The sequence below is a fragment of the Dama dama genome, chromosome 33, assembly GCF_033118175.1.
Source record: "Dama dama isolate Ldn47 chromosome 33, ASM3311817v1, whole genome shotgun sequence".
NCBI classification, from domain to species: Eukaryota; Metazoa; Chordata; class Mammalia; order Artiodactyla; family Cervidae; genus Dama; species Dama dama.
Genome location: NC_083713.1, coordinates 7,669,112 through 7,697,067, shown reverse-complemented (window position 1 = coordinate 7,697,067; position 27,956 = coordinate 7,669,112). Strand labels below are relative to the sequence as shown.

The window sequence follows — 27,956 nt, the reverse complement described above, 5'->3', positions numbered from 1 at the left end:
GAAAGCCAAGATCTATTTTCAACAAGTTTTTGGAACACATGTGCAATATTTTAAATAAGTACAGAGTTAGAACAAAGCTCAGTATAAAAACCTAAAACGATACTGTAAAATATGAATGGACTGTACTAAATGAATATTTCAGGATCCTACTATACCAATTTCTTCAAACAATTTGCTTCTTCCCTCTCATGATATACCCACATAATTATTTATGTAGGAAAACATACCATGATCCAGTCTGTTCAGGGGAGCAGGGGGAAAAGAGCCTTCAATAAACACTTCCTCAAAATAAGGAAACACAAGGAAAACAGGTATCAACCAATATATTTATGGGCCCACATGATTGATTGGATGATTATATAAGATGTGCCCAAAGTTCTTTTAATAATAAAACATGCTATGTTAGTGAAAGGAGTTAATTCTGCTACAGGCTATATTAAAGGAAGCTGAGTATTTGCTTTTCATCTTGGGGAGAACACAAAGGATTCTGTGGAATGTTTTGTACAAATATATAAAGGTCCCTTAATAGCAAACTTCATGGTTTGCCAATTTTAAATAAAATATTACCAATAAAAAAGCATCAGAGACTTTTTTGAACACTCAAGACTTTGTAAATATGTCTTCACACAGTTCAGAAACACACTGCTAAACCAAAAGATCTTCGCAGAGGGGCTTCTCTCATTAAAGAACCACAGTCACATGCAGTCAGGGAGAGATACACAGAGACTTATAAAAAATATTAACAGTATTATTTTCTTATGCTGTGTGTACTCAGGGGTTCATTTCCTCTCCATGAATGGTGTATTTTAAAACTGAAAACAGATCTTACCTCCTGAGTAAGCCTCAGTATAACTCCTTATGTCCATGTTTATTTATTTAACCCAGTATACAGCTTGTAACTCATTTGCAGTTTGAACTATTCATTGTGATTGAAAACCTATACCCTACATGGACAGCTTTAAAATAGAAAGGCAAAATAAAATTGAGACTCTATAGTTGTCTCTACCCAATACTTCTCTTCTTTCCCTGCAAAAACCTTTATTCTACAATTCGATCATCACAGCTCAGGAAGACATTATTACATCCATGCTGATGATACTTTTAAAACATAGACGAGGCAGTTTAGCATAACGCTTCAGAGTATGAACTCTAGAGTTGAGATAAGAGGGGTTCAAACCTGAGCCTCACCTCTTACAAGTTATATGACCTCGGGGAAGTTCACATTTTCTATGTGGAATAAAGTATATTTATCTCATAGGGGTATTGGTAAGATTAAATGAACTACTTAGAATAAGTGTAATGTGTCAGTTACTCCTGCTAAAATCAAGAAGGTAAAACAATGCATACTAAAGCTAGTAAATTGGATTCTTTTTAATAGTATATTTATGCTGGCAGACTACAGTCCACGGAGTCACAAAGAGTCAGACACAACTAAGCACAAAAGAATAAAATTTTTCTTCTCATTAACTACAGTATTCTTACTGATTCTGTATCTCCAATCTTTCTCATTTTCATTTTAGTCACAAATGATCTGTTTCTAAGTTTATATTGATAAAAGTACACTTCTAAGACTCTCATTGACTCCTTCCCCCAATACCCACCATTTTAAGTTTGTGAAAATAAACTTTAAGAAGGATGAGGGTAGGAAGACATCATACCTTATTTTTTAAAAATGTGTTCTACCTATGGACAATATATGCTCATGAATAAATGGATTTTAATGCCTCTATTTCACTTGAAGTCAAGTGTATAAACACCCAGAGGCTCATTTAGACTTACGTATTCTTGGTGCTTACAGGTTATTTTAATCCCAGTCTATAAATTGAGTGCTGTAATTCATACTAGAAAAGAAAGAAAAATGTGTGCAAATTATGCTGATTTGCATATATTTTGGAAATGGATGAGCACACACATGGTATTTCTCAATGCTGCAATATATTCAACTTCACAGGTGTTTCCTTTTCCCATCTATGGAACAAATATGACAACCTCAAAGTAGCAAATCTGACAATAGATCGATGCTCATTTAAACATTAAAAATACTGATTATTTTCTCTTGTGTAACATCTTCTTTTTCCAAGAAGCGTAAGAACAATCTCAGTAAGGACACTCACTAAAAAGCAACTGTAAATTCTGTACTCAAAAGTACCATATAATGCACACAGGGATCCTGTAAGCTTACAGCTACAAGAAGATATGAGAGGTGTCTTCAAATACTTGAAGGGCTGCCATGTAGAAGAGTTCAGATTTAATTTTTTGTGTTCCAGAAGGCAGGAAAAGTTTTAAGAAAGCAGGTTTCTGATTTAAATAAATAACTTTCTGAAAATTAGAGCTACATAAAACTGAACCTCTTTTTAGAGGTTCATGTGAGGTAGTGAATACTGTATGGGCTTCTCTGGTGGCTCAGTGGTAAAGAATCTGCCTGCCAATGCAAGACACTCGGGTTCAACACCTAGGTCAGGAAGATCCTCTGGAGGAGGAAATAGCTACCCACTCCAGTACTCTTGCATGAGAAATCCCATGTGCAAAGGAGCCTGGTGAGCTACAGTCCATAGGGTCGCAAAGAGTCAGACACAACTGAGTGACTAGCCACGCACACACAGTTAAATACTGTATCACTAAAAATGTCTGTGAGTAGAAAAATGGTTTGGGGAAATGATGTAGGAAAGTATGAGAGAAACAGCTGGACTATGTGCTCACAAAAATCCCCTTCAATCCAAATGTTGTTGGATTTTCTTAACTTAATCCCAAGTGGTGGTCTGATGCACAACACTAGCATGCCATAGAAGTGTGCTCACCTGCCTGATGTCATAGAGCCTATCGCACCTTTATAAAGGGCAAGAGACATTTTAAAGGCCTCCTATTTGCTTAACTCTGGGATTCAATTTTCTATGAATAGAACTAAATTAAATTCACTTCATTTTTTTTTAAGAATTTCACCTCATCACTTGAGACAACTTGAGTCCATAATCCCCTGATCCCCAGCCCACCAAGGGAATAGGAAAATTATGACAACACTGGTTTTCTTACTTTTATAATCATGTCTAAAATTCAGAAAATTTAGAAAAATGAGGAATGATAGTTTTCTGTCAGATAATTAGAACCTAACAACCCATCTTACTACACCAGATCCACTATCAGAAGTACTACTTAGGTGGTATAATTAACTTGGTTTACTGTATTTATATTTCTCATGTACTCACTAAGGTACTAAGAAAAAAGTCATGACCATAAAGCAAATATAATACTGTTTACAGGAAGACAACAACATGAATAAGCTAGAATACAGATCCTAAAAATACATGGAAGTTCACTGCATTTTTGTGTATTTACATATCCATAGTAAAAACTTAAAAGAATACCCACATAAAATATAAAATTCAACTCTCAATTAATATAGATATGATACTGGTGTGTTTTTTAAGCTATATGAAGAACAGGTAATGATTCAGCATTCACATAATTTTATCCAAATTCACCTGGACTCAAATTTGAAAATATTTAACTGCTAATTAATACCTAACTTACACTCTACATCTCAGAAGTATCAAGTTCTTAAGCGCTGTTTAGGAACAGTTTCATTAATAAAACTGAGTAACACTTCATTGGCACTTGGGGTTAAAAACACTATATTAGTTTTTCTTCTTTATTTAATACAAGATGCATAGTGGTATTATATCAGACTTCATGGTTATTACAGTCTAGGTCATTGTAAAATTAATGGTTTTGATCCTTTAGACTTACATCAGTACTTAAAATTATTTGATTTCCTCTATCTTTCTTAGGATTTTCAAAGTCTAGAAAAAGTTATCATTGTTTAACAGCTAAGACTTCTCATAGTAGAATTAGGATCGGATAGGTGTCAAGTGATAGGATGCCAATCCTGGCTCTGAACTAAACTGTAACCTTGACTGTTTCACTTAATCTCCTGAGTCTTGGGACTCATCCATAAAATAGCAGATTAGATGATTTCAAAGGCTCCATCTAGTTTCTGAAGTTGTCAATATTATGATCTCATCATGAGTACACTCCTTCAATAGGACAGGTCCTTATGCTAGCTATCACAATACATTACTGTGGATAAAACCCACAAAATGAGCAAAGCCAGCAATGTTTAAAAATTGTGATTAAAAAAATATACTGGCTTGAAATATGGGTTAAATATCAAGAACACTAAACTTCTTGTCTAGAAAGCATAAACTCTATATGCTGTAAATAAACCTCTGAAAAGGTGTAAGAAACAAGTCAAGCAAGATAACTCACTCTACCAACTTTTGAACAAAAAAGGGCAATCTCTGAATAGTAATTTCTTGACACCCAATGTCTTGACACCCATTCTCTCACTATGCATGTATGTGTCAGAGGAAGATGATACTTTTATGGCATAATGGAATCAAGAGTATGGAAGACAATGTACTCTTTGTTAATACCTGAGAAAACTACCTTCCTAGTTAATAATAAACTGAGATGTATGTAAATGTTTTTTGTGTCAATATTTATATTGAATATATAAAACACACAGTTAATTCCTTAACTCTAACACTATTAAGTTCACATCAATAGTGTTGATGTACTACTGTGAGTTATTTCAACAGCCCCACCTTAGAAAACTAAGTTAATCCAAGTGAAAATATGGATTTCTTTTCTAGGATAGAGTAATTCACAGATGTTAGTTTATAACTATGATATCAATAAAAGTAAATAAAAACCCCTCCAATAGTTAGTAACAAGTGGGCCGTGTAGTATAAATGCAATATACTGAAAAACCACCTCCTTTCAGAAGTACCAATATTGAGAAGTGTAGCTACCGAGACTTTGGTTAATGCCTATTGAAAAAGGAATGTCAGAAGAATGTGAGTTATATAAATAAAATTATAGTGTCATTATGTTGGAGAAAGCCATCCTGGGTACAAGGCAGGAAAAGGAATATAGCCCTAACAAATGCGTGTGTATTTAATTTATAGCTCAAAATATTAATAGCAAAAATAGACAAAAAGTGATTGTGAACCAGAAAGAGTTCAGGTTTCTTTAAAGAGCCTGGTTGAGATGGTGTGTATGTACAACAACTGAATGAAGATGTAAGCTGGTATTGTGGTACTGTGATGATTTAAACCACAAATGCCTTCCCTATTTAAATATTCCAATCAGTACTGTTAGTACACGTACCTCGGAGAATTCTTTCCTCATGGCAACGAAGAAAGTCCCAGATTCTAACAGTGCCGTCATCAGAGCATGTAGCAAATTTATTATCCGTGGGTGAGAAACTGTTACATGAAGACACACAGCAGGGGAAAGAAGTCAGCATTTAACAGATTATCTGTGCTTCTCAGACAGGGAAAAATAAAAACACTGTGCGGCGTTATAAACAGGAGAGGGAAGCATCCAACAGTGAAGAAGCCCTTAAAGAGAATGTGGTCAGCTAATCAACGTATCTCAACAAAAGAATAATTCAGAGCAGCTGCTTCTTAGTTTTCAATCATCAATATTCAGAGAACTTAATAAGGGTATTATTAGTACCAATGCTATCCAGACTCCCCACAGTACAGTATTTCCTATGGTATCAACAGAAAACATAGAGCTGATTAAGTATAGAACTAAGCAAACTCTCTTTGCAATATTCCTGTAAAGTCTTTTAAAAGCACATAGGAATACTGCTCAAAAAAAACTAGCACCAGCTTCTGCTTTGAACTTCATATAATGATAAGCTAAAAAGTTTCAGGCAGGCTGTTTTAAGACTAGTTGTTAAAACATTCCTTCATATGATGTTTCTCACTTATGTAAAAGGTTTGTGGAAAATGTTCACACCTTCTTTCAGGCAAGTTATCCCATGAATGTTACACTTTTTGAAGAAAACTAACATGGGGACATTCCGACTGTTTAAAGCCAAAGAACATGCCGCAAAGGAGGGATCCATTTCTTGCTCCCTGTAAAAGACCACCAAGTTTCTCATTTAACTCTAAGAACTCCCCTGAACTTCTGAACCTTATGCTTAAGAAAGGACCACTTTCGAAAACTCAATGTACAGTCAGGAGAATAAGGCACAGTCTTTGCAGATGTGTGTTTATCCAATAAGTCTTTGTTAAGATTCTGAAAGTAGAAACAAGTGACTACAGTGGGTGATGTTTCTATAAAGATGTCAACCTCCTCCCTTGTGTGGGTGGCACAACCATAAAGAATGCTGCTTAGCTTTCTTCTGAAGCTGCAGCATTTCTTCAAGCCTGTTTTTGAAACTTATTCTTTTCCATTTCTACTATACATATCTCACTGATATGTAAAAATATACAACTTAATGAAAATATTTTAAACTCCCACTTATCACACATTTGCATTACTGATGTCATCAACAGTGAATCAGAAGGAAAGTCCTACAGTCTTCTTGACAATGGTCTGCTTACAGCTTCAAAGCTTGAAAGAACCCGCTCATTAATCCATTAATGTTTGCCACATCCAGAGTTACTTGGAGAGTTTTTAGCCCTGCTATACTTTCCTTTTGAAGTCGTGGCATAACCAAGCCAACCAGGTCTTCACTTAAGCCTTTTTTTTTTTCCTTGTATTTTGTGAGAACTCTGAAGGTGTTTTCTGTAGGCTTTAGATTTTATTCAGTTGTATAATTAAAGACTGAATTCTTTATTTGGAATGAAATATTCTTGTCTTACATAGTAGGTAATAAAAATGAATAACGTATACACATTATTAACCATAAATGAAAAGAGAAAACCAGTGCAAAATGCGGCAGACAATACATCTCTAACATATTGCAAAGGCTCATATTGGGACAACACTACTTCAGATAAGTGCCAGCAAAATGATGAATGTGTGAAAACAAAGAAAAATATTGTGTTTATAGGGTGCAAAAAGTTTCCCAGAATCTGACAGAACCCATGCATGTCTGCACCCAGAATACACTTAGAGAATAATTTAACCATGACAATAGGGACTACAGAAAATGGTATATTGTGTATAAACCTGGCCTCTCTAATCGCCTCCTTATGTGCCTGGAACATCTTGACGTTGTTCATGTTCGACTGCCAATATTTCACATATCCTCCGTGGTCTGCTGTCAACATCCACATGTCATTATGTGACCAAGTCATGGCTCTCACTGGGCTATCATGAGCCTGTGAAAACAAAACATTTATAAACATCACATCAAAGACTATACAATGGAAGGCAATGATCTGTCCAATTTTAAGTTTAAAAATGCCAATAACACAGAATGATGCTACCATCTGACGATTACTGTTACCTGTAATATTGTTTCAAAATTGAAAGTGAGTCCATTCCACAAGGTGAACTCTCCACTAGAAGCTCCAGTGACCAACCTTCTTCCTTCTGGAGTCCACTGGGGAAGAAAAAAGACATTATACAAGGTCACAAATCCACAACCTTAATTAATTTTTAAAACACTCAGAAAGTCTTTATAAAATATCCAACAATTGACATTAAGTAGACAGTACTTTCACTTCAGAATATGACTCAGATTTATAAGTAAATACTTTGCCTGAAAAGAAATTAACACAGCCCAACAAAAGCTCCAGCACTTAGCTCATTAAATAAATTAAAAGAGTAAGTGCATTACAACTATTTGTTAAGTTACACACACCTAGGCACCCTAAAGAGCATTTCAAAACAGAATATCTGAAGATCTACTTTTTCCAGAATACATGGGAGATCAACATATTAATAATTAAGACCATCAGTCTCCAGAAAAACTCAGAGACTGAATGAGTGAAAGATTTGGTTTATTACAGCTGCTAGTGGACCATTCAGGCAGAAAAGTTATCAGTGTTTTACGAAAATAACAAAACAGTATAACAGTAAATATCAATTTAAAGAAATCAAGGCTATCAAATTTTTTCTGGAAACTAAATGTACAATACATATACAGTTCTTCTTCATTCACAGTATCAAGTAGTGACAAGTCTCAGGCTAATCTAGTCTCAAACAAACAAAAAAAAAGCAATACAACAGAGGCATGACTAACAGTACCCCAGTATTTCAATGTCACAATCTGCATTCTGAACGAATCTGTGACATATGCCTATCAACTCAAAATGCAACGTACTTTTATTTTCAAGTTTCTATGACAGATTACACTGTTTTCCATAGATGTAAACACAAGAAATATCAATACAACAATCCTACTTTTCATTGTAAAAAGTGTGACACAGGGCTGAAAAATACAAGGGTGCTTATAGGATGAGACATACAAAATCAAGTTTATTTGGTAAATTACACAGATACACATGATAAGCCAGCCTTTTACTGCTTACCTGAAGATCACGATTTTGATGATTATTTTAAAAAACCTTTCTACTTTCCGAGTTTCTGTTATCTGCTATGGATCCCAACTCGGTAAAGACTACAGGCAACCACACTGTAGACAAGACCTACAGTCTTTATGTCTTTAACACCTGTAATCTGGACTTGTCTCTACTACGTGCAAATTTCTTAAGACCTTACAGCTTGATTCCCAAATGAGAAATTTACCCATCTAACAAGATACAAGACATGGAATGCTCAGATTCTATTCACCTCAAAAAGGTTTTCTATGTTATGCTAAAAAGAAATTAAAATTAGCTGCACATCATACTCCTTTTATAAAATCCTCTGCCATACAAAATTACACTACAAATTGGTTGGCTCTACTAACACAAAAGCCATTCAAATAATGTTCCTTTTCTAATGTTTACTACTGTAACAGGCCTCTGAAACAAAGAGGCCTGGCTGACTGTCACATTTGTATGGAGCTGAAGCCAGCATCTCTTCCAGGCCTCTCAGTTCTCTGGGCTGTTGATCACACCTCTCTAATAAGAAGACCTGCTTATTTTGCTCATTTGCCACAAATGTCTTTCCTCTGTCCCATTATTTTTTCAATTCTTATTCGCTCAGCTTTGACTATTAACTATCTTACATTTCTGGACTTGATATACTGCTAACGAACAAGTACTTTCTTACTAGCAAAACACATACACAAAAACATTATACTATTATCTATAGGAACATTAGCTGGATGCCTGGGACACAGAGATGGGACGACTTCTTTATCACAAACCCTTCAAATTTTAATAATTTGAACTATGTCAATGTACTGTTTATTTTAATATAATATTTTAAAAATTTTAGTGAAAATGCATTGAGTACCCAGAAGGTATCTTCATTGATGACAACTATGGTCTACCATTGGCCTTCAGCTCTTCTTGGGTGTTTCCCTTCCTAGTAACCCTAAGAGTTTTGATTCACCTTGAGATGCTGTTCTCTAAATTGCAACAAAACATTTCTATTCAAGAGCAAGTCAGACACCTGCTGCAATATATACCCATGGCTAGCTCAGAGAGAATTCTACAGAAATTGCAACATAAAAGCAATCCAAAAGTACTACCTTACTAAACATGGATATAAGAGATAAACTGAATATTCCAAAATAAAAATATAAGCAATACACTGATTTTTACCCCAGTTATATATTTTAAACAATGCTTCATTTTCTTTGTCCTATTAAATAATTTGCAGGGTAATTTTTCAAAATTAATTTTTCCAAAAAGTATCAAACTGAATACTTACTCTGACAACAAATACTGGACACTTTACTTTATTTGTTGATGTTCGTACAAACTTTGTTGTTACTGCATTCATAGGATTATTCAACATCCCAATAGGTGGAACCAGCTACAAAAAAAGAAAATTAGATTTAAAGAGCTTCCGGATCACACACAGGGTATAAACCAAGGACATGGTAAGGTAATCATTTCAACATTTAAAGACAAATTCAGGAACATACAGGACAAGTATTGTAATATATTAGTCTATAGTAATCAAATGAAGAAAAGGGAAGTACAGGAAAGTTAAATGCCTATTATTTATTACTAAATAAACAATAAAATCAAGTGCCAGATTTCCCAAATTACTTCTCAAAGTCAACACACTAAAACATATTCATAACAAGCAAGGTTTAAAATTAACTTCTCTGTTACAAAGACTCTTAGGCAGTGCAACCTTTCATTGGACATTGCTTTAAGCCCCAAATCAAAAGTTCACCCATCATCAGATTAAAAGAAAAATTTAAATGCAGTTAAAAAAAAAAACATGGTTTATGCAGATACACTATCCTTTCAGGAATGTTTTAATTATTTTTAAAAAAATGTAAAAAGAAAAGTCCATGTTTAAATTAGAGATCTCATAGTTCCTAGGTCCAAGCAAAGAGGTTTTTATTAAGCTAGTATGACATATCTTATACTTACATCATTATAATAACCTGCATCAGGCTGAATTGCTCGCATATCTCTCTGGTCTCTCTGCCATATTCTATTCTGTTAAAAATCAATCAATCAATCAATCAATCAATATACAGTCTAATTATACTCAACTTGAAACTTAAGTAAATATTTACAAAATGTAAGCTGTCATCAAATGGGGAATTTTTTACCATGTTCTAAAACATAGATGATAGTGTTTATCTTAAGAAATTTCCCCCTTTTCCTACTGACAATGCTTAGAATTTCCTCTCTTTACTCATATTATGCCCAACCAATCATCCAAGATGCTATTGACCCCAACACATTCTCATAGACAGACATTCCCAATTCCTTCAAATTCCTCAGCACAAAACAATTCCTCTTATCCTGGTCTCAGTTTTCTTAACTCCTCCCAAACTCTCTTAGTCTAGTTTGTTTCAACTGAAACATCTGAAAAAGCCTAAATCTGTCTTTACCTCTGAATGAATATTTTTCTGATAAGTACCTGCAACACAATAATCACGCCCAACAGGCATATAGGTCTTTTAGCAATTTGTCTCAGGTAATGAAAAGTAGACAAATTTTCTTCATAGGAATCAAAACAGACCAAAACCCGATTAAAGTGGAGATGGTAATAAAAAGCAAATCAGACACTTAAAAAAGGTTAAGACAAATAAATAAAGAATTCATAGGGGAGATCTGTCAAGCTGACACAGGTTTAGGTAGATCCCCTACTCTGCCTTCACATGCCATATCAGAGTTTCACCGAAGAAGACTGCAGCACGTGCTCAACCCTCTAAGTAAACAGGGTCCCTTCCCTTGAGGGGCTTGGAGAGCCCAGCATACTGGACATACACATCACTATTCTGAACACATGTTCTCATACAAATATCCTTATGTTGATAACCTCCTAACATTTTATATACACTACAAGTTTAATGAGTGCTTTAAAACTGGAACAAAAGTACTCTCTTCTGAAATATGCTGTGAACCTTTAGAACAAAGTGTATTTTTAAACTAGAGCTTTTAAAAATTTTGGAAATTATTCATGCATTCAGAGCGGGAAAAAAAAACCACACAGTACTCTATTTAACTGAGGTGACTGGCCTCATTTGAAATATTATTTCATCCTCCTAATTCAAAAAACATAGGTATGCTCATTATCCTACATCTTAAAACTTTTCTTCTTTTTAAAAAAGCAAAGTCTGGTCATCTGAAGCACATTAACTGGACTTACCTCCAAATACTTAATCACAGATGGATTATAGTCTATGGTTTTCCGATTCACTGCTTTTCTCATTCGCTTTCCATCAAAGGTAAGCTGCTGCATTGCTTGCTGCTGTGCAAAATCTGGCCGCTTATAAAACAGTTGTCGAGGTGCCTGGTGTTGGAACCTTGGCATATGGAAAAACCGAGGAGGAGAACCAATTTCTGTAGCCATGGCGATGTTTTCGTTCTACGACACCTGGGAAAGGAAAAAGTACTTTCACTACAAATATGTCAGCACTATAACACTACCAGAAAACCTTTTTAAATGAGCATTTTTTCTACACTCCTGTACCTTTTTCTAATATGCATCATTTCTAGCTTTTAGTCAACCTATTTACAAAATGAACTAGTTAACTTAATGGCAGAAACCAGTTACAATTTGAAAAAGGTCAATTCACAGATTAAGTGCCAGTAAGTATTTATTGTGGGGGTTTCCCTGGTGGTCCAGTGGTTCAAAATCCACTTGCAATGCAGGGCACACTGGTTCAATCCCTGAAGATGTCATATATCATGGGACAACTAAGCCCGTGTGCCACAACTACTGAGCCCACACTCCAGAGTCCAAGAACTGCAACTACTGAGTCCATGTGCTGCAATTACTGAAACCCACACACCCTGGAGCCCGTGCTCTGCAATGAGAAGCCTGAGCACGGCAACTAGAATAGCCCCTGCTTGCCCCAACTAGAGACAGCCCATGCAGAGCAACGAAGATCCAGCACAGCCCCCCCACCCCAAAAAAAGAATAAATAATTTAATAAGTATTTGTTGTAAAATTTAGCCTGGTGGAAGGAAACATCTGCTTTTAAGACCTTGGAGGCAAGTGTATTTTGCACATGTGGGGTGGCTAAACTGCAGAGGGAAGGAAGGTAAAATCACTGAGAACTGTTCATATTTTTAAAATGAAGTTTTCATCAGATGTTTGATAATAAAACAGATCATTTTAAGACCCTCATTTTATACAAGAGTCACTAAAAAAAAAAAACTTAAGCTTCATTTCTATCCTCTTAAATTTCTCAGGACAAGTGTAAAAAGTAGAATAAACTGTCTTATTTCATATGAATGCTAAAAGTATGTTTATCTAATTTCAGGCTCAAAGTAACTACCATAGAAACGTATTTCTCAGTATGTACATCTACAATTCTATACAGGCAGTATTAGGCTAACATCTGAAGAAAAAATGTTAGGGGCTTAGTTTTTCAACTTTAGTGCTCTCCAATTAAATTTACATACCATTAATACAAATGTGCATGATTTAAAAACACATTTCAAGGGCCTTTGAGCGACAGCGACGCAAGATGGCAGCCACCACGGGCTCGGACAATTTATGAAAACCGAATATACAGCCTTAAAATAGAATGTGGACCTAAATACCCAGAAGCACCCCCCTTTGTAAGATTTGTAACAAAAATTAATATGAATGGAGTTAATAGTTCTAATGGAGTGGTGGACCCAAGAGCCATATCAGTGCTAGCAAAATGGCAGAATTCGTATAGCATCAAAGTTGTCCTGCAAGAGCTTCGGCGCCTAATGATGTCTAAAGAAAATATGAAACTCCCTCAGCCACCTGAAGGACAGTGTTACAGCAATTAATCAAAAAGAAAAACCACAGGCCCTCCCCTGCCCCCCATTCGATTTAAGCAGTCTTCATTTTCCACAGTAGTAAATTTTCTAGATTCGTCTTGTAGACCTCAAAGTACTGGAAAGAAAGCTCCCATTCAAAGGCAGTTTATCTTAAGATACTGTAATTGATACTAATTTTTTTGTCCATTTGAAATATATAAGTTGTGCTATAACAAATCATCCTGTCAAGTGTAACCACTGTCCACATAGTTGAACTTCTGGGATCAAGAAAGTTATATTTAAATTGATTCCCATCCTAACCGGTGGTGCACATCTAACTCAACTGTGAAAAGACACATCACACAATCACCTTGCTGCTGATTCCATGGCCTGGGGTCTCTGCCTTCTCCCCCCTCCCCTCCCCTCCCATTCCCTGCAACAGCCCTCCAGCTAGGGGTGGCTTCTTAGAGTAGACGTGAAGGTTTCAGGTCACAGCCTGGGGGGCACTGGTGGTGAGCGGGGTGCTCTGTCTGCATCCCTGGTCTCTCTCTCTGAGTCTTAAGTGACGCCCCCCTTCCAAGCCATCAATCCTCCTCCCCCCACCCTCCACTGCCGCCCGTGGCCGAGGCATAGATTGTAGCCCTCTGCTCCCCTCTGAGATCGGCCTTTGGTGAGGACTTCAGGGCTTCCCCGTATCTTCTCCCCTCACCGTAATCGAGGGGTGCTGCCTTTTCCTTCCTCCTCCTCAAGTCCCTTTCTGCACCGCCACCCAGCACTTCCATGACGCTTCCTTGCTTTGGCCAGAAGCCATCAGGTAAGGTTGGAAAGTCTCTGACCTCCCCTCATTTAGTCTTGGAACCACAGTTTATTTACTCTCCACCAGCCTGGGAAATGAATATTGGGTTCTCAGCCTTGCCACCCTCTGTTGTCACCATCAGCTGATGCGTTTCTTTAGCTCAGGTTTCAATAAGGTGAAAAGAACAGTCACCGGGGTTACTCAGACCTGCCAGCTCACGACCTCCGTGGTGGTTAAACTTGGAGAAAGGCCACAGAAGACACTTGTGCGCACACACGATCCCTCTGAATGAATTGTTCTCTTTTCCTGTAAAGGCTTTGGCTTTTTAAAATCGAAGAAGTTTTAAACAGGGCTCTCACTGGGTCATCCTTTCAGTCCACTCGGGTCTAGTTTGGAAGCTGACAACTGGAACAAAAAGAACCTTGAATTCGGTGCATACTTTGGTTTTGGTGCTGCTGCTTCTCCCGGTCCTCAGCAGGGATTACGAAAGAACTCGGTGTGCACGGCAGATCCCCGAAATTCCTGGCGAATCGCTGCATTTTTCCACTTTTCTGTTCAGGACCACTAAATGCTGAGATGTGGATGCATACCGAAATAAAATCAATTCATTGTGAAAAAAAAAAAAAAAAAACACATTTCAAGCGTATTTTAAAAATCAGATCATGAAAAATACATAAAGGGTGTTAGCATTTCTGCATTTCTGTTTCAAAAAGAGCAAAGATTATTTGTCTATATTCTTACATTTACCTTCCTTAATTCAAGACACTAAATTAAGGACCTGAAAATAAATTTGTGATTTCCTTTGGATGAAAATCAGTACTACTTAATACATCCTTGTCACTTTAGTGTCTCCTGAAACCATCTGATATTGATAACAGAAAGGAAATGGAGGAGGAAAGGTGGGAGTGGGGAGATTAAGTCCTGACTCTCACGATACCAAAAATAAATAGGAACTTCCCTGGAGGTCCAGTAATACAAGGGACTTGGGTTCACTCCCTGGTCGGGGAACTAAGATCCCATATGCCTTGGGGCAACCAAGCCCAAGTGCAGGAACTAGAGGTGCCCACGTGTCGAAACGAAGACCCAGTACAGACAAACTTTTGAAATTAGGTGAACTTTTTTAAATTTGAGAAATAAAACATGTTGTTGTGGTTGTTGTTTTCAGTTGCTAAGTCATGTCCAACTCTTTTCAACTCCAGGGACTGCAGCACATGAGGCTTCCCTGTCCTTCACTACATCCCAGAATTTGCTCAAACCCATCCACTGAGTCAGCGATGCCGTCCAACTGTAGTATCCTCTGTTGCCCCTTCTCTTCCCACCCTCAATCCTTCTCAGCATCAGGGTCATTTTCAGTGAGCTGGCTCTTGAAGTTTTGGAGCTTCAGCATCAGTCTTTCCAAAGAATATCAGGGTTGATTTCTTTTAGGGTTGACTGGTGAAATCTCCTTGCAGTCCAAAGGACTCTCAAGAATCTTCTCCAGCACCACAGTTCAAAAGCATCAATTCTTCAGCATTCAGCCTTCTTTATGGTCCAACTCTCACATCCATACATGACTACTGGAAAAACCATAGCTTTGACTATATAGACTTTTGTCAGCAAAGTGATTTCTTTGCTTTTTAATTTGCTGTCTAGGTTTGTCATAGCTTTCCTTCTAAGGAGCAAGTGTCTTTTAATTTAATTGACGCAGTCACCGTCCACAGTGATTTTTCAAGCCCAAGAAAATAAAATCTATCATTGCTTCCACTTTTTCCCCTTCTACCTGCCAGGAAGTGATGGATGGGACCAGATGCCATGATCTTAGTGTTCTGAATGCTGAGTTTTAAACCAGCATTCTCTCTTTCCTCTTTCATCCTCATCAAGAGGCTCTTCAGTTCCTCTTCGCTTTCTGCCATTATAGTTGCTGGGAGAAATATCAACAGCCTCAGATATGTAGATGATACCACTCTAAATCTGAGGCTGTTGTTATTTTTCCCGGCAATCTTGATTCCAGCTTGTAAGTCATCCAGCCCGGCATTTTGCATGATGTACTCTGCAGAGAAATTAAATAAACAGGGTGACAATACAAAGCCTTCACATACTGCTTTCCCAGTTTTGAACCAGTTCATTGTTCTGTGTCCAGTTTTAACTGTTGCTTCTTGACTGGTATATAGGTTTCTCAGGAGATAGGTATAGTGGTCTGGTATTCCAATTTCTTTGAGAATTTGCCACAGTTTTTTGTGTTCCACAAAGTCAAAGGCTTTAGTGTAGTTAATGAAGCAGAAATCGATATTTTTTTGGAATTCCCTTGCTTTCTCTATGATCCAACGAATGTAGGCAATTTGAACTCTGGCTCCTCTGCCTTTTCTAAACCCAGTTTGCACACCTTGAAGTTCTTGGTTCACGCACTGCTAACGCCTAGCTTGAAGGATTTTGAGCATTACCATGCTAGCATGTAAAGTCAGTGCAACTGTATGGTAATTCGAACATTCTTTGGCACTGTCCTTCTTTGGGATTGAAAATGCAAACTGATCTTTTCCAGTTCTGTAGCCACTGCTGAGTTTTCCAAATTTGCTGGCATATTGAGTACAGCACTTTAACAGCATAACCTTTGAGGATTTTAATTAAACAGCTCAGCCGGAATTCCATCATCTCCACTAGCTTTGTTCATAGCAAAATAATAAAACATGAATGTAATATTATTACCACTACTCTGGAACAATTCCAGAAGACCCTAACAAATGTTAATTTGAATTGAGATGAGACAGGGCTTCCCTGGTGGCTCAATGGTAAAGAATTCGCCTCTAAATGCAAGAGATGCAGGTTGGATTCCCTGGACTGGGAAGATTCCCTGGAGAAGGAAATGGCAACCCACTCCAGTATTCTTACCTGAGAAATCCCAAGGACAGAGGAGCCTGGTATGCTATAACCCATGGGGTCACAAAGAGTCAGACACAACTTAGCAACTAAAAACAACAACAGTGCAATGAGACACATTCTGTATCTCTTTTCAGGCTGTGTATGTACGAATTAAACAGACTGCAAATGCCTCAATAAAGTTGGTGAGGTGCCAGGGTCCAGCCCCAGCAGGATCCAGGGGAACCCTCAGGATGAACGGCACCGGCGAGAGAGAGACACGTAGGACCGGCCTTGATAGGGCCAAGTCTGCTAGGGAGAGAGAGAGAGAAAGAAAGAAAGAGACCAGACCAGGAATATGCAGCAGAGTCTGGCAGTTGCTTTATTTTTCACCATCGCCTTTATACCCTAAGTTGGTAGATTTCTAAGGGGCAGATAAGCATACAGACTTAGTTTAACATTATATCAGCTTGTCCTTCACGAAACCAGGTGTGTTCTGTATATTTTTGTTTATGAGAGTCTTTTCCCATAGATTTTTTGTACATTATCTTTTGGCCTTGAGGTTAGCAGAAAACAGAAAATTGGCAGTCTCATGGTACAGCAAGTTGTAACATAATAGACATACAATCCTGTTAACATAAAAGTCAGTCTTTTTGCAGAAATTCTCAGCTAAATTTATCTAAAAAGTTTAACACACAAAGACTCTGTGGCTCTGGAGAGGCAGCCCCTGATTAGTGCTCTTGGTTAAAATTAACAATTATCTTATTGTTTTTACACTAGGGCTAAACTCTTATTTTACTATATCTGTAACTATATTAACAATAGTGTCCACTGCACAACCTCAGCACATTAACATCAATCAAACGTTGATCTAATAACCACTTTTAAAACAATATTTTTTGTATTCTCTAATAGGGCTTCCTCACTCCCCAAAGGGCTCTGTGCCTATTAGGGCCTTTTTTATGGTTAATCTCTATGTATAATATCTTTTGGCTTTCAGGCCTGTTGACAATTTATGGCTTGCACCTGGTGCAACTTTAAGCAACTTCAGTAGCCGACCCTGTCTTTTTTGTGGTTAATCTATTTTCTTTCTATCAGGTGTCATCTCCAAGGGAACTAGATAGGATTACATTTTTACAGAACAGAAATGCAAAGGATTGCAAAAACAACAGATATGGCACAAAACAGGCTCTTAGTCCAAAAGTTAATTACCTGCGAGAAGTCACCAGCTAATCTCTATCTAAACTATTTTCTATTAGGCGTATATGTGGCTGTAATATTTGTGGAGCTTTTCTCACCCCGCGAAGGGGCCTATGCTTAATAGTTTCTTTTGTTAGTGTACTGTGCTTAGGATGTTTAGAACAATCATGAGCATTTTGTGCAATGAGAGCACACATTTATCAAACAAGCCAGAATGCCAGCAAAAGGGTCTGAACTGAAGCATTTCCTTCATCCCTGGCCCCTTCATAAGGTACCAGCGTCCAGGAGATTTATTAATTAGCTTTTAAGTTGGTCTTTATTCAGTGAAAGAGGAGCAGGAGAGCTCTCGGCAGGCAACACAAGAATCTGCAGCAGGGCAAATAAGAACAACAGCAGAAAAGGGGGGAGGTTATAGGGTAGGGTAGAGGCTGAGGCCAACCTGGAGGGTCCCTTATCCTAGACGGCCTTGCCTGTCAGGTATTTTCCTCGTGACCTCGCCATGGATGGGGTCTCAGACGGCCTTGCCTGCCCGGTATTTTCTTCATGACCTCGTCACGGGCAGGACCTCCCATTATGGCTCCCGACAGTGAGGGAATCTGTTTATTCAGCTATCCCATGAATCCAATTAAGTTTCAGCATCCAGACTTCAACTAAAGGCTTTAATTTTGATATCTCTGTCAATAATTCTAAAAGAATGCAGCTTTGGCAAGTATACTTTTAAATTACTATTTTTTCACTTTATAATCTTCAAATTTCTAATTTTAAATAAAATTATCCTAATATTCTAGTTTCTATTATTGATATCAAATGAGAATAAAGATTTTTACACATATCAAAAGAGGCTTAATTATTCAGCCAAAAAAAAAAAGGGAATGAAGTGCTGACATATGCTACAACATGGATGACTCTCAAAACCACTACATAAACAAAAGAAGCCAAAGATAAAAGGTCACATAATACATGCCTTCATTTATACCCAAATTCAGAACAGGTTAATACATAGTGACAGAAAGTGCAACAGTGGCTGGCGGGTAAAGGGAAGAAAGGGCAATGACTACATAATGGGAATGGGGCTTCCTTTGATGATGAAAATATCTGGAACTAGGCAGAGGTGGCAGCCGCATAGCACTGTGGCTACACTGAGTAGTACTGAGTGAGACACTTTAACATGGTCAGGACAGTGAATTTTATCTTATGTGACTTCTGCCTCACTCAAAAAATAGGGGTTTAGTCCACCGGAAAAAAGTTTTATATGGAGTAGAGGAAACACTGGCAGGCTACAGATTACACGGTCACAGGAGTCAGATGCTACTTAGTGATTAAACCACCAGCACCACAGATGAAACGTTTACCGAAAGCTGATGGTACTAAAGCTGGGTGATGGGTACATGGATATAAAGCACTTATCAAAAGCCAAACCTAGGATCTACTGTACAAATATGAAGTCAAACGAAAACAATCAATATGTTGTTACTAACACTTTTAAATAATTGACTTGTTAAAGCCAGAAAAAAAAATATTACTCTTTCATTTAAGACATCACAGGTACTTCCTGGAGGTCCAGTGGTTAAGATCCATGCTTCCAATTCAGGGGACATAGGTTCCATACTTCATTGGCGAACTAAGACCCCACATGCCATGAGGTATGTCAAAAACAAGACTAAACTCAGGTCAGTTAAGTCACTCAGTCGTGTCCAATTCTTTGTGACTCCATGGACAAATAAAAATAAAGCTTTCAAAAAGACTTTACAGAGGATGGGAGAAAATATACTTTCCTTTATTGATCTGTTGATAAAAACTTGTTCTAAAAAAAAAAGGCCTTTCACTTCTCCATGAATGGTCAAGTACCACCTGTGTTCTATAAATAAAGGTCCAGCATGAAGAAAAAGAGACAAAAAAAAAAAGTATATTCCAAATCAAAATCCAGCCCTAAAATAAAACATAAACAAATCTTCATAAATGCCTTAACACATGTCAGCATCACTTCCTGCAAACCACTATAACTTGTCCAAAATCAAAAACAAAGCCATTTAGTGGTTGCTATGAGCTTAAGTGTGTCCCTCCACAAATTCCTATGTGGAAGTCCTAACCTCCCAATACCTAGAAATACAACTGTATTTGGGGATAAAGCTCTGATCCTTATGACTAGTACCCTAATAAGAAGAGGAGATTATGACACAGACATGCACAGGAGAGCCAAGGGAAGACAATAGCCATCTACAAGCCAAGAGGAGAGGTCTCAGAAGAAACTAAACCCCTGCTCACATCTTAATCTTAGACTTCTAACTTGCAAAACTGTGCAAAAATTGTTTGCTGTTTACGCCACCCAGTCTATGGCACTTTGTCCTGGCAACCCGAGCAGATTAACACAGAGGTAGAGTAAGCACCTAGACCTCCTGATCCTCCTTCAACGTGGGTTGCCAGAAAATTTCTGCAATAGTGATATAACAGCTCTCCTTGATTGCAACAGCAGAAAACTTGATATATGAGGTTAAAACTGAGTGGCCCAGATGGAAAGAACCATCAATCAAATCACTGAAACTATCCTTTCCAAGCTTCACTCAGGAGACTGTAATTCAAGGAACCATATACATAACCAAACACAAAAAAAGAAGAGCTTTACCTTTCATAAAAATAATTACTGTAATTTCTACTCACTGCAGTATTCACATTTGAGCTACACTAACAGAGATGACAAATTTAAACTAGAAGTCAGGGTCATCCCAAAGCATATTTATGTCATATCTGGGATGGAGCATGAGGGAGAAATAGAGGAAATGGGGTATGGGGAAGGAGGCTATAGGCAAGACAGAAACTGAAGTAGAATAACAACAAGAAATTTGTGTATGATTATTAAATACATATCAACAATAGAACCAAACTGCTAAGTAAAACAACTCCACCTGAAACACTGAATTCACCATCTTTCTCATACACACTAACCTTCAACATTTCAAGGAATCGGCACAATTTTACCAAGTGCCTACTTTTTATTATACCTTGCATCAGGTACAACATATTGTTCTGATTCAACGAATATCACTTCTAAGTTCACAGAACAGATTTCGTACTTTGTGATGTCTGGTCCCCACCTCTATTTTTGGCAAATACAAAGACTCCTGAATCCACAAAAGCAAGCAGCATATTCTTAGCCTTCAAGCTTTCTCCAAAATTAGGCAAGTCATGCAACTTCTCTGCATCTGTTTTCTCAACCTGGACAAGTTTAATGTAGATAACTCCAAAGATACTTTTTGCTCAAAGATACTATTTTGGATGAAATATATTATTCCTTTAGCCAATGTACTGATTAGTCTGTGAACAAACTGGAATACCCAGACTTAGTTCTCAGATACTTGTGTATGCAAATCCATACAAGCATTCTAATTCTGCTTCTTGTCCCAACTATTACAAAATAACCTCTTTTATAATCTTAGTCATCTGATATTACCAAGATTACAAATGAAGATAGGAAAAACAAAAAACAAATGCTCTTTTTTTTGGCCACACTGCACGGCATATAGGGTCTCAGTTCCCTGATCAGTGATGGAACCACGCCCCTTTCACTGGAAGGCAGTCTGAACTGCTGTACTGCCAACGAAGTCCCTACACAAATGCTTTTCTTAAAGAAGTCATTACAAGCTTCATGCTGTAGAATTGTGCTAAACAATAACTCATTTCACTGAGACTAATGTCTGATTAAAGTAATAAAAACTATGAAAAAATGTAAAAATAAAAACTGTATAAACAAAAACACGATTTTAAAGGATATATGCACCCCAATGTTCATTACAGCACTGTTTACAATAGCCAAGACGTGGTAGCAACCTAAATGTCCATCAACAGAGAAATGGATAAAGAAAATGTGGCGCATATACAATGGAGACTTACTCAGCCATTAAAAAGAATGAAATAATGCCATCTGCAGCAACATGGATGGGCCTAGAGAGTGTCGTACTTAGTGAAGTACATCAGAGAAGAAGAAATGTATGACATCCCTTATGATGAAATCTAAAAAGAAATGACACAAGTGAGCGTACTTTCACAACAAGAGACTCACAGACTTATGACACAGACATTAGAAGACAAACAGGGTTGCCAGTTGCCAGGGGGAAGGTGCAGCTAGAGACCTGGGGAGGCTCATGTAGGCACTGCCATAGTGTACAGCACACAGAACTCTGCTCCACGTTATGTGTCAGCCTGGATGGGCGGGGAGTATAGGGGAGAATGGACACATATTTATGTATGGCTGAGTCCCTTGCTGTTCACCTGAGACTACCACAGCACTGTTAATTGGCTGTCGGCCAATACAAAATAAAAAGTTTAAAGCTTAAAAAAAAAAACTATACCAGTAGTATCACAACTCAAAAATTAGAGCAATAATAGCAGAATGAACAGAAAGTGATGAGAGAGGACAAACTGGAATTTATATAGTAAAAGTTATTATTAATATAATGAGCAGCCACCAAGTTCACTGAAGCAGTTACTAACTAGTCATGAATACATACACCTAGGAACTCTTGAATTTGTTAAAGAATCCCTATGACATGGGAAAGCATAATGAGAAATGTAATTCACTTCAATAAGTAATCAGTGAGCACTAACGACCTGACAGGCTAAAGACAGAAATGCACACAAAGCTTGTTCTCAAGACAGTTTATCAGAACAGAAAAGCTCATAAAGAAAGCAATGTGAAAATACTACTACAGTGAGAATCTACTATGCTTGTCTGCCAGGACTATTTATAGGCAATACGGATATAACACAGGGTGCTTACTGCACAATTCAACCTTAAGAAGTTTAAATTCGGATGGGGTGAGAGAAGGTGAGAAGGTCAGAGTAAAAGACACTGAGGAAAGACACAAAAATAAGATTCATTCGTGCTCGCTTTGGCAGCACATATACTAAAATTGGAACGATACAGAGAATATTAGCATGGTCCCTGCGCAAGGATGACACGCAAATTCATGAAGCGTTCCATATTTTTACCTACATACCCATCAGCAGACGAATGGATAAGGAAGCTGTGGTACATATACACCATGGAATATTACTCAGCCATTAAAAAGAATTCATTTGAATCAGTTCTAATGAGATGGATGAAACTGGAGCCCATTATACAGAGTGAAGTAAGCCAGAAAGATAAAGACCATTATAGTATACTAACACATACATATGGAATTTAGAAAGATGGTAATGATAACCCTATATGCAAAACAGAAAAAGAGACACAGATGTACAGAACAGACTTTTGAACTCTGTGGGAGACGGCGAGGGTGGGATGTTTCGAGAGAACAGCATCAAAACATGTATATTATCTAGGGTGAAACAGATCACCAGCCCAGGTTGGATGCATGAGACAAGTGCTCGGGCCTGGTGCACTGGGAAGACCCAGAGGAATCGGGTGGAGAGGGAGGTGGGAGGGGGGATCGGGATGGGGAATACATGTAAATCCATGGCTGATTCATGTCAATGTATGACAAAAACCGCTATAATATTGTAAAGTAATTAGCCTCCAACTAATAAAAATAAATGAAAATAAAAAATAAAAAAAAAAGACTCATTCATTTAGAATACCATGGCCTGAATAATCTTTTCCCCAACCAAATATAATCCAAAATAATCTTCCCCAAACAGTTCTGACTCCATAAGAAAAACTTTACCATCATAGCCTATCTCAAACCAAAACACAGAGGGAAAGGTGTACAGTTGACTCTTGAACAACAGACGGTTAACCCAAGTATAACTTACAGTCAGCCCTCCATATTCATGGTTCTTCACAACTTCATATGCAACCAACAATGAACAACGCAGTACTATCACATTTACTACTGAAAATCATCAACACTGAACCTGTACAGATCAAACTCACACTGGTCAAGGGTCAACTCTATTTTTAACTGGAAAATAACACTGTTAAACCTTAACTAATTCCACAAATTCAATCCAAAATGGATCTACTAAATGCTTCACACAACTGAATAAAAAAATCTTTACAATTCAGGAGAACAGACCCGAGGCTCTGCATCAAAAGAAAGCTCTATTGCCTGAAAGTTCATCAACTAACCTAAAGGAGAGTTTATTGTTTAAACCAGAAGATCCCATTCTTGAAGTCAACATGTCTGACAACTAGCATTACCTCAGTAGTTTAAAAAACAGAACTTACAACATTAAACCACACACTTTAAAGGTAAGAACGGCTTCTGTGAAACTTGTTTCAATTCTGCATGTGTCTATGCTTAGGTGTGAGCACACTGACTGAAGGACAGGAGAGCTCGGCATGCTGCAGTCCATGTGGTCGCAAAAAGTCAGACATGATTTAGTGACTAAACAACAAATACACTGGGTCACAATATAAAAAAGATTTCCTTCCTGTCTGTCAAAAGTGAAAGCAAATGGCTTAATGTTAACAAACCATGAAGTGAAAACGAAGAGTTTCTTATTTATGCCATTGCCCACTTCTGATGACTTAATTTCTACTGCCAGTGAGTATCCATACCCAAAGAAGTTCAAATACAGCATCCGTCCAGTGTGGGTACAGTATCTGGCTACAAAAGCTATGGCACCAGAATCTGGCTGAATTATAAAATATAACAATTCTTACCAAGTCAACCACTAATTAAGAGCTTCTTATCAGAAGCAAATGAAAGCTTGTTTCCCCAATGAGATGAAAGAATTCTAACCCAAAGCAAATTACTGATGCTTATAGGACAGCAAGTACAGTTAATGTAGGGCTTTAAAATAACAAAACATTTTAAGACCTCACCCTCATTAACACAAACCTAGGTTAGAACCTCAGCCTAGGAACCTCAATTGTATTGATTAGGTCGTAAGATGGATAAATCTACCTAAAAGAGATGTGATACCTAATCTGCCATAGAAGGGAAAACCACTAGACCATTTGGATATGACCTAAATAAAACCCCTTATGAATACACAATGGAAGTGTGTATTCAAGGGACTAGACCTGAAAGACAGAGTGCCTGAAGAACTATTGACAGAGGTTCGTGACATTGTACAGGAGGCAGGGATCAAGACCATCCCCAAGAAAAAGAAATGCAAAAAACCAAAATGGTTATCTGAGGAGGCCTTACAAATGTCTGTGAAAAGAAGAGAAGCGAAAGGCAAAGGAGAAAAGGAAAGATATACCCATTTGAGTGTGGAATTCCAAAGAACAGCAAGGAGAGATGAGAATGCCTTCCTCAGAGGTCAATGCAAAGAAATAGAGGAAATAATAGAATGGGAAAGACTAGAGATCTCTTTAACAAAATCAGAGATACCAAGGGAACTTTTCATGCAGAGATGAGCACAATAAAGGACAGAAATGCTACGGACCTAACAGAAGCAGAAGATACTAAAAAGAGGTGGCAAGAACACACAGAAGAGCCATACAAAAGAGATCTTCACAACCCAGATAATCACAATGGTGTGATCAGTCACCTAGAGCCAGACATCCTGGAATGCAAAGTCAAGTGGGCCTTAGGAAACATCACTAAGAACAAAGCTCGTGGAGGTGATGGAATTCCAGTTGAACTATTTCAAACCCTAAAAGATGATGCTGTGAAAGTGCTGCACTCAGTATGCCAGCAAATTTGGAAAACTCGGCAGTGGCCACAGGACTGGAAAAGGTCAGTTTTCATTCCAATCCCAAAGAAAGGCAATGCCAAAGAATGCTCAAACTACCACACCATTGCACTCATCTCACACACTAGCAAAGTGTGCTCAAAATTCTCCAAGCCAGGCTTCAACAGCATGTGAACCGAGAACTTCCAGATGTCCAAGCTGGTTTTAGAAAAGGCAGAAGAATCAGAGTTCAAATTGCCAACATCTGCTGGATCAGTGAAAAATCAGGAGAGCTTCAGAAAAACATCTGCTTCATTGACTACGCAAAAGCCTGACTGTGTGGATCACAATAAACTGTGGAAAAATTCTTCAAGATGGGAATGAGTATCAGACCACCTTACCCGCCTCTTGAGAAATCTGTATGCAGGTCAAGAAGCAACAGTTAGAACTGGACATGGAACAACAGACTGGTTCCAAATAGGGAAAGGAGTATATCAAGGCTGTATATTGTCACCCTGCTTATTTAACTTATATGCAGAGTACATCATGAGAAATGCTGGGCTGGATGAAGCACAAGCTGGGATCAAGCTTGCCAGGAGAAATATCAATACCCTCAGATATGCAGATGACACCACCCTTATGGCTAAAAGCAAAGAACTAAAGAACCTCTTGATGAAAGTGAAAGAGGAGAGTGAAAAAGTTGGCTTAAAATTCAACATTCAGAAAACTAAGATCATGGCATCTGGTCCCATCACTTCATGGCAAATAGATGCGGAAACAGTGGAAACAGTGACAGACTTTATTTTTTGGGCTCCAAAATCACTGAAGATGGTGACTACAGCCATGAAGTTAAAAGACGCTTGCTTCTTGGAAGAAAAGTTACAACCAACCTAGACAGCATATTAAAAAGCAGAGACATTACTTTGCCAACAAAGGTCCATCTAGTCAAAGCTATGGTTTTTCCAGTAGTCATGTGTGGATGTGAGAGTTGGATTATAAAGAAAGCTGAGCACTGAAGAATTGATGCTTTTGAACTGTGGTGTTGGAGAAGACTCTTGAGAGTCCCTTGGACAGCAAGGAGATCCAACCAGTCCATCCTAAAGGAAATCAGTCCTGAATATTCATTGGAAGGACCAATGCTGAAGCTGAAACTCCAATACTTTGGCCACCTGATGTGAAGAACTGACTCATTTGAAAAGACCCTGATGCTGGGAAAGATTGAAGGTGGGAGAAGAAGGGGACGACAGAGGATGAGATGGTTGGATGGTATCACCGACTCAATAGGCATGAGCCTGAGTAAACTCCAGGAGTTGGTGATGGATAAGGAAGCCTGGCATGCTGCAGTCCATGGGGTCGCAGAGAGTCGGACACGACTGAGCAACTAAACTGAACTGAACTGTCACAGAACTTGAAGGGGATCTACACTGAGTGGTTAAAAAAAAAAAAAGACCAATAACAAAATGAACATTGTGTTCTCTCTTCAATGTCCAATCATTGATAAATATGAATCCTGAACAAGCCAAGAGACATTATACTGAGATCATTCCATTAAAAAAAAAAAAAAACAGTAAGGAAACTGTTTAAATAAGTAGTTTATAAAAGTTCACAAGTGTTCTGGACATGTGGACACAGTGGGGAAGGGACAAGAGTGGAACAAAAAGAGAATAACATCAACATATACACATGATCAGCTGTAAGACTGACGGCTGACGAGAACGTGCCATGTAGCATACCGAGCCCAGTCTGGCGCTCTGTGATGACCTGTGGGAATAGGATGAGGGGAGGAAGGGAAGCTAGGGAAGAAGGAGTTGTACGTACAGTTATGGCTGATTTGCGTCATCACATGGCAGAAACCAACACAACACTGTAAACATTTTTTAAATACATTTACATTTAAAAATGGGGGAAAAAAATCAACTCTCCATTAGAAAAAAACTTCACACAATTCTATATCTTGTTGGTAACTGAATATGACATTAAAAATCAATTTCAGTTAATCCTCAGTGCAGGAGTTTTCCAACTTTTATTGCTCTCAGCCTCAGATTTAACTGCACAATATTTTGTAACTTGGGGTAAGCAGCTTTGGTTGTATACCTAGGTACAAGGTTACTGAGACATTTTAGTGGATGTTGCACTGGACGAGCTTAATGAATGTTTCCTGATGCTGTATTTGGGCTTTTACATTCAGTTTTCTGTGCCATTTCAAAGGCACAGAAATATTAAAAAATAGCTTTAATGCATATGACCACAAATCTGTCTACTTAGAGAGTACAACTTAGTATTTCACAAGTGTGATTCTGGGATAAGAAACCTGTACCATGAACTGTTTTCAATGGAGATAAAGTCACTGGTTATTGTGTGTGTTTTTCCCCCTTTGTCATTACCATAGAAAGAGGGTTTTCCCATTATTACAGTGTTTAAAACTGAATTATACATTAATTTGTCAACTGTCTAAATCAATAAAAACTAAGCAAACCAATTCTCACTGGATTAGTGAATCACAT

At 37.8% G+C, this 27,956-nt stretch overlaps 2 protein-coding genes and 1 non-coding gene across 11 annotated transcripts in view; 2 read left to right on the top strand and 1 right to left on the bottom strand.

Annotated features, from left to right (window-relative positions):
* WDR33 (WD repeat domain 33) overlaps positions 1–27,956 on the bottom strand; it is a 119,174-nt gene that overhangs the window by 48,514 nt on the left and 42,704 nt on the right. For 7 of the 9 annotated variants that reach the window (XM_061135471.1, XM_061135470.1, XM_061135472.1 and 4 more), the window contains 6 exons: positions 11,473–11,700; positions 10,242–10,310; positions 9,565–9,669; positions 7,247–7,342; positions 6,967–7,118; positions 5,167–5,264 (listed from right to left, as the gene is read on the bottom strand). In XM_061135471.1, the coding sequence (XP_060991454.1) occupies positions 5,167–5,264; positions 6,967–7,118; positions 7,247–7,342; positions 9,565–9,669; positions 10,242–10,310; positions 11,473–11,676 (724 nt within the window). In that variant the 5' untranslated portion in view covers positions 11,677–11,700. The other 2 variants (XM_061135478.1, XM_061135475.1) reach the window with 2 other exon arrangements.
* Positions 11,675–13,107, top strand: LOC133051304 (ubiquitin-conjugating enzyme E2 variant 1-like). Its single transcript, XM_061135824.1, has 3 exons — positions 11,675–11,734; positions 12,593–12,599; positions 12,775–13,107. The coding sequence occupies exons 1-3, from the start codon at positions 11,675–11,677 to the stop codon at positions 13,092–13,094; spliced, it is 387 nt and encodes a 128-aa protein (XP_060991807.1). The 3' UTR covers positions 13,095–13,107.
* LOC133051313 (U6 spliceosomal RNA) lies at positions 22,770–22,876 on the top strand. The gene has a single exon (XR_009691818.1). It is a non-coding gene; the product is annotated as a U6 spliceosomal RNA (small nuclear RNA).

Coding starts and splice junctions, on each gene's coding strand:
- LOC133051304 (XM_061135824.1), top strand. CDS start 11,675: ATGGCGATGTTTTCGTTCTACGACACCTGGGAAAGGAAAAAGTACTTT.